General features: G+C 34.1%; 2 protein-coding genes across 2 annotated transcripts; both read left to right on the top strand.

Moving 5' to 3' along the window:
• The first annotated feature begins 1,665 nt into the window (after positions 1–1,665).
• LOC114631024 (olfactory receptor 8K5-like) lies at positions 1,666–2,592 on the top strand. Its single transcript, XM_028779331.1, has one exon. The coding sequence runs from the start codon at positions 1,666–1,668 to the stop codon at positions 2,590–2,592; it is 927 nt and encodes a 308-aa protein (XP_028635164.1).
• A 10,192-nt stretch (positions 2,593–12,784) lies between these two features.
• On the top strand, positions 12,785–13,741 carry LOC114631038 (olfactory receptor 8K5-like). The gene has a single exon (XM_028779344.1). The coding sequence runs from the start codon at positions 12,800–12,802 to the stop codon at positions 13,739–13,741; it is 942 nt and encodes a 313-aa protein (XP_028635177.1). The 5' UTR covers positions 12,785–12,799.
• The last annotated feature ends 1,032 nt before the right edge of the window (positions 13,742–14,773 follow it).

The following is a 14,773-nucleotide window of genomic DNA, read 5'->3' as shown; positions in this document are numbered from 1 at the left end:
CTAAAACAATATCTGAAATAAAAAGAGAAGTAGCAAAAAAAAAAAAAAAACCTAATTTAGAAGAGGAAATAGGGCTACCAAAAAGTCACAGCAGGTAAGGGTACTACATATCCAGGATGACAGTATGAGTTTATTCCTTAATGTGTATGGTAGAAAGGAAAATAGAATCCTGCAAGTTGCCTGTGTACTCATTCCATAGTACTTATATGGCTTTAACAAATTAAGTATAATTATAAAGCTCACAAAAATGCATAGAAGTGCCCCAGCAGTTATGAACATCACCTTTACCTCAAATGCTATCTTAAAAATCAGAAGAGTAAAAGGAATACCAATAACGTATTTACAGATTGCTTCTAAATAAAATAAGCTAGCTACATATAGCCCCTGCTTCAAATTAAAGAATTGTATCTTATAATAAAATCTTAGTTTTTCTAATTATCACTTTCTATTACATCACACATCATCATAGAATACTTTGATACTCAATTATTATTCTTATTAAAGGCATGCTTATGAAGTCACACATTCCTGCTGAGGTCAAACAGAATACAGTAAGAGGGGAATCCAAATTTATTAGGGTTAAATCAAATGTACCATATATATTTTCTAATTATTTATACTTATTACAAAATAAAGTTATCACTGAAATACTTAAAAAGATTTAAAATTATACATTGTTGTATATCATCATATATCATTAACAAACTAAGTAATAGAATTTAAATAATTAATTAACTACTTTATAGAATTTATTTCAACAATGAGGAAAGAAAAAAAGAATATTGAATTAAGCATTTGACCTCTTTGGATGTTGATTTAAATTATGTGTATTTTCAGGAATAGATTCTGTTTTTAAAAAATTATTAGATATTTTCTTTATTTACATGTCAAATGTTATCCCCTTTCCTGGTTTCTCCCCTAAAAACCCTGCTATCCCGGCCCCCCCCCCCCCCCCCGCCACTGCTCATCAGCCTACCTACTTCCTCTTCCCTATCCTGGCTTTTGCCCTACACTGGGGCATTGAGCCTTCATAGGACCAATGGCTTCTCCTCCCATTGATGTCCAACAAGGCCAAACTCTGATACATAGGCACCTGGAGCCATGGGTTGCTCGATGTATACTCTTCGGTTGATAATTTAGTTCCTGGGAGCTGGTTTGTTCATATTGTTGTTCTTCGTATGGAGCTGCAAACCTCTTCAGCTCCTTCAATCCTTTCTCTAATGCCTCCATTGGAGACCCTGTGCTCCATCAAATATAGTTGGCTGCAGGCATCCACCTATGTATTTGTCAGGCTCTGGCAGAGCCTCTCAGGAGAGATCACATAAGTCTTATGTCTACTTTGGTTTTTACTTTATTAAAAATGAAATGGAGAGTAAGATAAGACAGAAATGTAAATATTTCTATGATATAGAAAATATGTGGTCTATTGTAAATAAACTATTACCAAAGTATAATCTAATATATAAATATAATTTTATTAAGAAAATAGAAGACATATTTGAGACACTGGTAATAAGAATGTTGTTAAAATATGTAAAAATTACTTGTGTTTTCTGGTTTTGAATAAAATATCTAACTATGGATAGTGAAAAGTTTATATTGCAATGAAAGAAATCTAATAAATTCTTATTGTTTCTTCAAGAAGAGTTAATTTTGGACCATCCAATGGACCACCCAAATGTAACAATGCCAACTGAGTTCATCCTGATGGGAGTCACACAGACTGCTGAATTGAAACTCCCTCTGTTCGCAGTCTTCCTTGCTATCTATGCAATCACCGTGGTGGGAAACCTGGGCATGATCATTTTGACCAAGCTGGACTCTCGCCTACACACTCCTATGTACTTCTTCCTCAGACACCTTGCTTTCATTGATCTTGGAAATTCCACTGCCATCTGCCCCAAGATGCTGGTGAATTTTGTTGTGGATCAAAACACCATCACCTATTATGCTTGTGCCACACAGATGGCATGCTTCATTATGTTCATTGTCAGTGAACTTTCAATCTTGTCCTCCATGGCCTATGACCGATATGTGGCCATCTGCAATCCTCTCCTTTACAGTGCAGTAATGTCTCAGAGACGCTGTCAAGTCCTTGTTGGCATTCCATATCTCTACAGTACCTTCCAGGCTCTGCTGTTCCCTATTAAGTATTTCACATTAAGCTTCTGTGGTACTAATATCATAAGTCATTTCTATTGTGATGTGGTTCCCTTACTACCTTTGATCTGTTCACATGTGGAAGAGACAGAATTGCTGACTATATTGTTTTCAGCCTTTAATTTAATCTCTTCTCTTCTTGTTGTTCTTTTGTCCTACATGCTGATTTTGTTAACCATATGTCAAATGCATTCTGCAGAAGGTAGGAAAAAAGCTTTCTCCACTTGTGGTTCCCATCTGACAGTGGTGGTAGTGTTCTATGGCTCCCTACTCTTCATGTATGTTCAGCCTAAATCTGCTCACTCATTTGAATATGACAAAATGGCATCTGTGTTTTATACTTTAGTGATTCCCATGCTTAACCCCTTGATTTATAGTTTAAGAAACAAAGAGGTAAAAAATGCTTTTCATCGAGTATTTAAGAATCTATGAAGATTTTATTTTCCAGTATTAAGTAATCTTATAATAACCTGTGACAAATGTAAATGCCATATGACAATATTTCCAAAGTAGTTGCATTTAACTGCACAAAATTTTATTATAGTTTAAATTGAGATATTGTTTCACAATTTTATTCAATTTCCCCCTTATTTTACTAAAGACAAATAAATGATAAAGTCTATATTAATAACCTATGTTGTTTCCACTAGTTATTTGCAGAAAGCACCTATCTTCATTGTTTTTGTGGTACTAATAAATAAAACAACATGATAAAAACAGTCTCTCATTCTCTTTTAAAACCTTTTTATACAGATACAAACTAATAAATGTTTAAGACTCATTGTGACACTATTTACTATTCATATCTTTTGTGACTTGGTTATTTTAATAGAAATATCCATTAATTTTGTATACTGCTGCTACTTTTTAAAAGATGTATATTTATTACATTTACCTTATGTTTTTGTGATTGATTTTGTGTGTTTGTGTCTGTATACATTAGTGTAGACCCCAAGTAGAAACCAGAGATTTTGGAGGTCATAGTTCCTGGAGTTAAAGCCAGTTATAATCTAGTAAATATAGGTACTGAAACAGCAAGCCTCTTCACACTGCACCATCCCTGAAGTTCTGCACATATATTTTTATATGTGACAACATATCTGTCTGTTCCTCTTTCATTTAACAACAGTGCTTTATTCACTGAATTGTGAATGCCTTACCATAATGTTTCTCAAGAACATTGCATGAAAACAAACAAAAAATGACATGATATTGATGAGTTAATATATACTATATTTTATATATAAAGTAGCTTATGTTTATTAAGGTTTTATATTTAATTTTTTTTTGCTTTTATGCCTCAGACCAATATTATTATAATGATTTTCTTATTTTGGCTCTACACATTTAAGAGTATTCAATAATGAATGACTGACCACTCAAGGTCATCTAATTTCAACATTATTGATTATTTTTGATAGTTATCTTCTGAATGTTGGAAACAGTAGAACATGGGGCTTTGCAACTATCTGCATCTCCCAGTTATATTCAAGGAATCCATCTTCTCAAAATATTTTAAAATATAATTTTGTATATTTACATTTATAATTTATTTATTTTAATTTATTCTTTATAAATTGTACATGTATACAATGAAATATAACCAAGTGGACCACCCCATTTTCACAAACTTTTTTGGGAGCCCCCATTGATATTTCCTCCAAGTTTCATGTTCTTTTCATTTTACTTTTATTTAATAACCCCCATTCAATCTACATTTAGAAACTCTGTTAGATTTTTTTTAATGTTTCCTATTTTTAATACAGTAATTATAACAAGTTCAGTTGACATTTCAATGTGGTTCTAATAAAAGTCTATTTGGTTTGTTTGGTCTTACACTACTTTTTTCATACCATTATCAGGACTTTGTCTAATTTTTAAAACTGTCTAGTGAAGATTTTAGTTCATTTTCTCACTCAGGATGCTTGTTGTCAGAGATTTTGATTATATATGTATTATATATATTTGATTATATATTACAATATCAATATATGCATATATGTATATAAATATAGCAATATATCACAAATATATATCACATATATATTAGATATTAAATCTTTTAAAGATGAATGGTTTTCAAATATTTCCTCCCATACTCTAGTTTATAATCTTTTTTTTTTCTACCATTAAAGTACTTTTTTTATTCTCTATATAACCCAATCATTACCTTTTTCCCAATCTTTCCCCCCTACAGTCCTTCCCCCATCCCCAACTTTCTTTCATCTCTGAGAGGATAGAGGCTCAGCCTGGATATCCCCTACCCAGACACATCAAGTCTCCTCAGTGCTACCACTGAGACCAAACAAGGAAACCCAATTAAGGGAACAGATTCTGCCCAAAGAAAATAGTTTTAAGAACAGTTCCCATTTCAGTTGTTGGGGGACCCACATGAAGAAATAGTTGCACATCTGTTCTGCATATGTGTATGGGGTCTAGGTCCAGTCTATTTATGTTCTTTAGTTGGTGGTTCAGTCCCTGTGAGCCCCCAAATGTCCAGGTTAGTTGATTCTATTGGTCTTTCTTTGAAGTTCTATCACCCTAAGGGCCCACAATCCTTACCCCAACTCTTCGATTAGAGTATCTAAGCTCTACACAATGTTTGATTCTGGATCTGTGCATCTGTTTCAGTTAGCTGCTGGGTAGAACCACTCAAAGACAGTTATGCTAAGCTCCTGTCTGGAAGCATAACAGAGTATCAAAACTAGTGCTAAGGGTTAGTGCTTGACAATGGGATGGTTCTCAAGTTGGGCCAGTTATTGGTTATCCATTCTCTCAGTTTCTTCTCCATCACCCTACATTTCTTTTAGACAGGACAATTTTGGGTCTAAAGACTTATGTGTGGGTGTTTCTGTTACCCCTCCAACAAAATTCTAATATCTAATGTCTATTTATTAAATATTTAAATAGATACTCTCACTTTATTCTTGGGTTTGTTTGCTTAATATAGGTATTACTGCCTGTCTACATGAGGCGGCCTCTTCACATTCCATATCTCTACTGGTAAGAGTCTCAGCTAAAGGTCACCCCCATAAACTTTCCCATCCAGGTCTCTGATATGTCCTAGAGATGTCCCTACTCCCACACCCATAGCAGCAGCAGATTTCCATTAATTCTGGCCCTTGAGACCTCTCTCTTGTCCCTATCCACACTTGATTCTAAGCACCGCATTAACCTCCCCATCTCCTCACCCACCCAGTTCCCTCCCTCCATCTGCATCCTATGACTATTTTATTCTCCCTTCTAAGTGAGAATCAAACATCTTCATTTGGGGCTGCCTTATTGTTTAGCTTCTTTGGGTCTGTAGAGTGTATCATGTATATCCTGTGCTTTATAGCTAATATCCACTTATAAGTAACTACATGCCATGCATGTCCTTTTGGGTCTGAGTTACCTCACTCAGGATGATATTTTCTAATTCCATCCATTTGCCTCCAAAATTCATGATATCCAAATGTATAACAGCTAAATTAGTATTCCACTGTATAAATGAAACATATTTTCTGTATTCACTCTTCAGTTGAGGGACATTTGATTTATTTCGAATTTCTGGCTATTATGAATAAAGTTACTATAAACTTAGTAGATCACAAGTTCTTGGGTTATGGTGGAGCATCATTTGGGTGTATGCCCAGGAGCTGTATAGCTTGGTCTTTAGTTAAAAATATTTCCAATTTTCTGAAAACCCACCCAACTGATTTTCAGAGTGGTGATATTTCTGTTTGTTGACCTGTCACTTTGGTGAGAATGGGGTGTTGAAGTCCACCACTATTATTGTGCGGTAATTGATGTGTGATTTAAACTTTAGTAATATTTTTTTTTTAGAAATGTGGGTACCCTTGCATTTGGCACATATGTATTTACAATTGAGACATCATCTTGGTGGAATCTTTCCTTTGGTGAGCATAAAGTGTCCTTCCCCAGTTTTTGATAACTTTTGTTTGAAAGTCAGTTTTATTAGATATTAGAATAGCTACTCCCACTTGTTTCTTGAGTTCATTTGCTTTAAAAACATTTTACAAGCTCTTTATTCTGAAGTAGTGTCTATCTTTCTTGCTAAAGTATATTTCTTGTATGCAGCAGGATGATGGGTACTGTTTATGCATACACTGTTAGCATGTGTCTTTTTATTGATAAATTGAGACTATTGATACTGAGAGATATTAATGACTGATGATTGTTAATTCCTGTTATTTTGATGTTGGTGGTGTTAGAGTGAGGGAGGAGGGAGAGGGAGAGGGAGAAAGAGATATAGAGATAGAGTGTGAGAGAGAGTGAGAGTGTTTCTTTTCTGATTTTGCTGTTAGATGACGAATTTATTTTGTTTTCTTGGATGTAGTTATGCTCCTTATGTAATAGTTTTCCTTCTAGCAGTAGAGTCCTCTGTAGGATTCTATTAGTTTAAAGATATTGTTTAAACTCAGTTTTGTCATGGACTATCTTAATTTCTTGATCTATGGTAATTGAATATTTTGCTCGATATAGTAGTCTGGACTGGCATTTGTGGTCTTTTAGTGTCTGGATAACATTTGCCCAGGGTCTTCTGGCTTTTAGCATCTCTGTTGAGAAGTCAGATGTAAAAGTGGTAGATCTCTCTTTATATGTTATTTGGCCCTTTTCCATTGCATCTTTAAATATTTTTTGTTGTTTTGTACATTTAGAGTTTTGATTATTATGTGGCAGGATGATTTTCTTTTTTGGTCCAATCTATTTAGTGCTCTGTAACTTTCATGAATGTTTATAGCCATCTTTTTCTTTAGGCTGGGGAAGTTTTCTTTTATAATTTTGCTGTATATATTTTCTTTCCCCTTGAACTGGTAATCTTCACCCTCTCTTCTATTCCTATTATTCTTAGATTTTTTTTTTCATATTGTCACAAATTTCCTGGATTTTTTGAGTTAGGAAATTTTTACATGTGGCATTTTCTTTTACTGATGTATCAATTTCTTCTATGGTATCTTCAACATCTGAGATTCTGTCTTCAATCTCTTGTATTCTCTTGTGTCTGTAGTTCCCATTCTCTTTCCTAGGCTTCCATCTTAGGGTTGTTTCCATTTGTGTTTTCTTTATTGCTTCTATTTCTATTTTCAGGAGTTGAAGAGTTTTACTCTTTCTTTCACTTGTTTGATTGTATTTTCCTGTATCCCCATATATTTATCTGTCTCCTCTTTAAAGGGGTATACGTTTCATTTTATTTTCCTGTATTTCTTTAAGGGATTTATTTACTTCCTCTTCAAAAGCCTCTATCATCTTCATAATATGAGATTTAAGGCCATTGTCTTGCTCTTCAGGTGTATTAGAATATCCACAGCTGGTTGTTGTAGGAGAGCTGGATTCTGATGGTGCCATATTCCAATGACTTTTGTTTATTGTGTTCTTATCCTTGCCTTTAGCCATCTCATTGTCTCTGGTGTTATCTAACAAGATAGTTCTTGGCAGGCCTCTGAGATCATTGTCCCTAAAGGCTGCCACCTGGGCAGAAGGAAGAGCTGCTTCCTGTGGTGTGGAGTGCAGGTCCACAATTTCAAGTTTAGGTGAGGACTAGAAGGTGGAGCACAGAAAGGATCGGGCAGCCCCCTGATTTTCTGGTGTTGCAGGGGTCCCAGAAGTCAGAGAATCAGGCATGGGTATCTTACCTGGTTCTCCAGCGTGGGATTAGGCTTCCTGGAAGGCAGACAGAGATATGGGACAAGGAATGAACTGCTTCATTCTAATTAGCATTTACATAAGTTGCTTTTGCTAGATCTGTTGTTGTTCTCTCACTACCTTTGTAGAATCAAGTCTGAGGAAGTTGAATATGATTTCTCATGTTCTCCAAAGTGAACACTCATTTATATTTAATCTCAGACAATATCATTCACTGGGACATATTATGATATAACTCCATAATTCTACATGTCAGGCAGTGGTTGTTTATCAAACTGAAATCTGCTCCTGTTTTCATACTACACTACCTGATGTGTTGGTATTGATGTATTCTCAATCCAGGTTCAGTCACTTCTTTACCACTGAAAAATAGGCTTCTGTGTTTTATATCATTTTATTCACATTGGTACTTATGATTTATTGCAGACAATGATGACATATGTTCTTTAAAATGTTAAATATTATGAGATAATATTATTTAATAAAGTTATGTTTAATGTGATTGCCAGCATCAAATATGTTCTGAATGTTTCTTAGAGAAATAGTAAGCATGAAGGAGTGCTACATATATATGGCTATAGTCCTATACATGCCACTTGTCTATTGATATAAAAGATATCGATTAATAAATAACCTCCCTGCCTTTCTTCACAGAGATAAACATTTGTTTGAAAAACTGACATGATCCAGTTTTGCTTTTTTTGTTTTCAGTTTTGTTTGTATTCATGAATAATAAAAGAGTATGGAAAGTGAATATGCTGAGTGAGAGTAAAGAAGAGTGCAAGTCAAGGAGGGCTGTGTTAAGAAATCTGGGGTAGATATCAAACATTGCATTAAATTTTTAGCAACTGGTCCTATCTTGCATCTGAGTATACTTTGTGGCTATGTCAACTTTTACACATTAGCCTGATATACAAAGTTCAACTTTGTACTTCCTACTTGTGAAATACTTGATGATATACAATAATGTGTTAAGAATATGCTCATAAAAAAGTTGTCTTCAACATAGTGAGCATTCTCTCCTTAGAATTATTTTCTGTATTAGTAAATGGATAATTCCACCTATACACAACACAATGATCAGCACTATATAGATTTTAATCATCATATTATAAAATTAAAAGTTAACAGTCAGCAACATAGGCCATCACTAAGAGCAATAATCCTTTCATAGTGATGAGCACCTAAAAAACACAAAGCCATGCCATGTAGACAAAAATAAAAGATGGTTTTCTTTTAATTAGCATTTTTCATCCAGTTGTTGATAAAAAGAAAATCCTTAAAACTATAAAGAAAGTGAAGATAAAGTACACAGATATAATGCATTTCCATCATACTGTGATGGGACCCTTATCTTCTCCAAAGTCAACAATAGAGACAGCTTATTTAATATTTTACTATGAAAAATGCATTCAATATCTTCTGTGTGATAACAGCCACATTAAAAATGATGAAGATGACTAATATGACACTTCATTATTTTATAGGAATAAACTGGCACCACAGTGCTTTCCATTAATGCCTCAATCCTTGCCTATGTAACCTATTTAATCAGGGACCATAAACCCTCTGGGTATCCACGAAACTCCTCAGATTATTCTTGTTGTTTTTTTTTAATTTTTTATTTGTTATGAGCTGCCTTTATGTTTTCTCAGTGGGGAAAAGTTGTATGACATCAATGCAATTGTGTTTATATTCTCTTGGAGAATTTACAGATAATAAACTGAACAAATTAAATGCTATCACCTCTGGGAACATCATAAATTACGTGAAAACTACAAATTCCTTCTCTCTAGAGCAAAAGAGAGAATAATTTTGGAGAAGGAAATCAGAACCTTTGTGAATGGTGAGTAGAAACTGCCACGGGTCTTATGGCAATATGAGCTTTATAATCCTCCTTGACTTGGATTCTATGATTCCTAAACTGACTCTTGAATTTTATGATTCTTTTACACAAGAGCTTTAGCTCTCAAGTATATTGCAGAAATTAAATATCAGCGATCATATTTATTACTACCTTCATGAATATTTTTTTCGAAGAAAAATAAAATTCTATGAACTTAAAAGCTGCTGAACATTGTTTAAGGATCAATGTGGGACTCGGATATTGAAAGTAGAAAAGTAAAAGAATGCAAGAAATTCTAGCATTGATTTTACCAGCTAAAATTATTAATATCAGATTTCCAGGTGAAAATATGAAATGTGCAGTTTCATTTGATTTTCAGGTAAATGCAAAAGTAAAATTGGTATATGTTTTTACAATTTTTATGATTAACATATAATTTAAATGTGAATATATAGACAAGCACTTTAAAATGGAGTATTTTAAGGTATTTCACTACAATTGCATAAAGTAAAAATTGATTTGTTTATGAATGTCACCTGGACAAACGTTCACAGGTTTTCATCCTTTGATTTAGTGTCCACAATACTGCTTAATTTCTGAATTTTTTCTAATACTAAACACTGCAAATATTAAGCAAATGAAGATATATAGCAATTTTAGAGAGATAAGGACCTGTTGAGAAAACTCGGAACACCAGTTAATTACTAAATGTTATCATCATGCATATGGTTTAAAAAAAAAATCTGTGCCACTCTTCATAACTTTTGTCATCTATGAGTTCTAAGGTTAATCTTTTGTGAGGCTATTTTGCTTGTGTATTATTGTGTACATTCACCCTCTTCTCCAGGCCTCATACTCTTTTCAAAAAGTAAAACCCAACACTAATGAAGAGCTGATTCCTGGAATTGTTGTCAACAAACACAGATTACACTTTATGGCTACTGCATTACACTGCACTCCAAGTTATAATCTACAGCACATTCTACCCCACAACAAAAGAACATAGCTTCTTCTCAGCATCTCACAGGACCTTCTCTAAAGCTGACCATATAATTGGACATAAAACAAGCCTCAATAGATACATGGAGGTTGAAATAATCCCTTGAATTCTATCAGATCACTATGGACTAAGAATGGACTTTAATAACAACAAAACAACAGAAAGTTCACATTCTCATGGAAACTGAACAACTATCTACTCAATGATAACTTGTTCTGGAAGAAAAAAGAAAGAAATTAAAGACTTTCTAGAATTCAATGAAAATGAAGGCAAACATACTCAAATTTATAGAACACAAGGAGAGCTGTGTTAAGAGCAAAATTCATAGCACTATGTATCTTCATGACAAAATTGGAGAGATCCTATACTAACAACTTAACATCATACCTGAAAGTCCTAGAACATAACGAAGTAAATACACCCAAGAGGACTAGATGGCAGAAAATAATCAATCTCAGGTCTGAAATCAACCAAATAGAAACAAAGAGAACAATATATAAAAATCATCAAAACCAAGGGCTAGTTCTTTGAGAAAATCAACAATATAAATAAACCCTTAGGAAAACTATTTTGTTAAAAAAATTTCAGGTTCACATTCACATACTGCACAGTAAGTATTTTAAAGTCATTTTTGCATAGGTATCCAACTTTGTTTTATATTTTTTAGTAATTTGTTGCTTTTAAATGAAGCAGGTAATTTTAAAAATAGTATCATCAAATAATTGACAATGTAGTTGGACCCTACAAACACTTGCAGAAATAGTTGATTGTTTCAATTATATTATAGGGGGAAGAATTCAGAATGGAAAGCAAATGTGAGTTTAATTGACTATTTTGGAGACTATAGTATAATTGCAACATTTATTCATTTTGTTGCTTCCTACCAAATACTACCCTAACTCCCCCCCACTCTCCCTCAAAATCATGGCCTCTATTTAGTAATCATTATTTAATGCATATATGAATATACAAGAATATATATATACATATATATATATATATATATATATATATATATATATATTAAATGCATACTGTCTATTCCATATAATGTTATTATATGTATGTTTTCAGAGAAGACCATTTATTACTAAACAAACATACAGCTTGCTTTGCAAGTTTGACATAGTATTACTTTTTTAAGTCAATCACTACAAGCCCTACACATGACCTTAAAAATCCAAATACGAAGACACATTTAAATGTCATTAGTTTCATGTTTCCTCCACCTTTGTATTTATGAATATCCAGGCTCAATGAGAATTACTATACATAAATCAAAAATTTATTAAGAAGTAATATGGTACTCTAGTGGAAATAAAATATATTCAATATTTCTGCGCAAGATTCTATTAATTGTGTTGCAAATAGCTGAGAAAATATCAAAATCATTTCTCTCTCAGCCATTAGAATGCAAATTTTATCTTGTCTTTTGCCCTAGAAAAAATTTAAATAACTTTGAGTGTATTTAGAAGGTTTAGCTTCTCATCTGTCTGTTTTAGCATTTAGAATCAGTCTTTAAAATTATTTTTCCTTTTTTGTTTTTCAATTTTTTATTGAATATTTTATTTATTTACATTTTAGATGTTGTTCCCTTTCCCCATTCCCCCCCAGAAGGCCCCTATCCAATCCCCCCTCCTCCTGGTTCTATGAGGGTGTGCCCCACCCATTCAAACCTCCTTGCTCTCGAATTCCTCCACACTGTGGCATCCAGACTTCATGGGACCGAGGATCTCATTTCAAATGTTGTCTCCCCTCCCGGTCTTCCGTCCACAAATCTTGATCCCATCCCTCCTCCCCTTTGTCTCTAAGAGGGTTCTCCCCTATCCACCCACTCCCTCTTCACCCCTCTACCATCCCCTTCTCTGGGACAACAAGTCTCTACAGGACAAAGCATCTCTCCTCTCATTGATGTCAGATATGGCAGTCCTCTGCTACATATGTAATGGGAGCTACAGACCCACCCATAAATACATACTCTGGTTGGTGGTTTAGTCCCTGGGAGCTCTGTGTTGTCTAGTTAGTTGATAAAATCATTTTTCTATAGCCACATAAATATAACATTTTATCTTTGAATTTGCTTGAACTTAAACATAAAATTCTATGCTTAACTTGTTGGGAATTTTGTGTTTTTTCAGGAGGTTGAAATGAGCCACGGAAACTCAACAGTACCAGCTGAATTCATTCTAACGGGAATCACATACAGGCCTGAGCTCCATCTTCTGCTTTTGTGGGTCTTCTTAGTCATCTATGGAGTTGCCATAATAGGCAACCTGAGCATGATCATTTTGACCAAGTTGGACTCTCGCCTTCACACACCTATGTATTATTTTATCAGACACCTGGCTTTCATTGATCTTGGCAATTGCACTGTCATTTACCCCAAAATGATGGTGAATTTTGTGGTGGAACAAAATGTTATCTCTTACTATGCTTGTGCCGTGCAGATGGCATTCTACATTGCTTTCATTATCAGTGAACTGTTTATATTGTCTGCAATGGCCTATGATCGCTATGTGGCCATCTGCAATCCTCTACTCTATAGTGTGATCATGTCTCAGAGACGCTGTCATGTTCTGGTGGGCATTCCCTATCTCTACAGTGTCTTCCAAGCTGTGATGATAACTAGTAAGATTTTTACATTGACTTTCTGTGGCTCTAATGTCATTAGCCATTTCTACTGTGACAATGTCCCCATGTTACTTTTACTGTGTTCAAACACAAGGGATATAGAATTGTTGATCATATTATTTTCAGCACTTAATTTGATCTCCTCCCTCTTTGTAGTATTAGTATCTTACCTTCTTATTCTACTGGCCATATATAGAATGCATTCTGAAGAAGGAAGGAAAAAGGCCTTCTCAACATGTGGTTCTCATCTGACTGTGGTGGTAGTATTTTATGGGACTCTACTCTTCATGTACTTACAGCCTAAATCCACACACTCATTTGAAACTGATAAAATAGCCTCTGTGTTTTATACTTTAGTGATTCCCATGCTTAATCCCTTGATCTACAGCTTTAGAAACAAAGAAGTGAAAAGTGCTGTTCTAAGAGTCTTTAAGTATCGATGTAAAAGTTGTACTTAATATTTAATGTGGAATGCTTTAATAAAGCAATAAATATAAGTCAATACTAATGTTAAATATTAGTATATTCCTTTTTATGAACAAAAAAGAAAACCTCATGATAATATAAAGAACAGTAGAATCCACCCCTTGTATTCACACAAAATAGTTCTTAAATTACAGAATTCCATTAAATGTCACTTTTTCCCCCCTAACATTTCTTGCTATTGATTCAATTATTCCCATTACTTCCACTGAACAATATTACACAAATGGGAGCATATGTTTAATTACATCTCTGTGGCATAAACTTGGTTGTTTGGTTTGCAGAGATTTTTGTTGGTCACTTATTTTTATTGGATATTTTATTTATTTACATTTCAAATGTTATCCCCTTTCCAGGTTTCCCATCCAGAAACCCCCTATCCCATTCCTCCTCCTACTGCTTCCATGAGGGTGCTCCCCTACCCACCTACTCACTTCCGTCTCCCTGTTCTAGCATTCCACTACACTGGGGCATTGAGCCTTCACATGACCAAGGGCTTCTCTTACCATTAATGTCAGACAAGGCCATCCTCTAAAACACATGCGACTGGAGCCATGGGCCCCTCCATGTGTACTCTTTGGTTGGTGGTTTCGTCCCTGGGAGCTCTGGGAGATCTGGTTGGTTGATATTGTTGATCTTCCTATGAGCTTGCAAATCCCTTTTGTTTCTACTTTTATATTGTATGTTTGGACACTTTTCTGGTTAATCTTGTTTTAATTTTATATTTTGAACCTTACTGCAAACATAGTCAATACCATGTACAGAGAATGTCTGAACACTGTATATCTTTAATTTCTCTGATTTTCTTACCTTTAGACCTTTTATATTTGATTAGAATATTATTTATTTCCAAAGTAATTATAAGTGATGGATGAAACTTACTGTATATTTTTATTTATTTTCTGGATGTCATGAAATTCCAGTTATTTCTGGTTATTTATTCCTTTAAAAGATATCCTCAGGTCTGTTGTTAAATTCAGAATTTTGTGTGTCTTTACTGATTATTC

The sequence above is a fragment of the Grammomys surdaster genome, unplaced genomic scaffold, assembly GCF_004785775.1.
Source record: "Grammomys surdaster isolate TR1022 unplaced genomic scaffold, NIH_TR_1.0 350, whole genome shotgun sequence".
Lineage (NCBI taxonomy): Eukaryota > Metazoa > Chordata > Mammalia > Rodentia > Muridae > Grammomys > Grammomys surdaster.
This window is presented reverse-complemented; position numbering and strand designations above follow the sequence as displayed.

What these genes read in the sequence shown, in the direction of transcription:
- LOC114631038 (XM_028779344.1), top strand. Translation starts at nt 12,800, where the DNA reads ATGAGCCACGGAAACTCAACAGTACCAGCTGAATTCATTCTAACGGGA.
- LOC114631024 (XM_028779331.1), top strand. Translation starts at nt 1,666, where the DNA reads ATGGACCACCCAAATGTAACAATGCCAACTGAGTTCATCCTGATGGGA.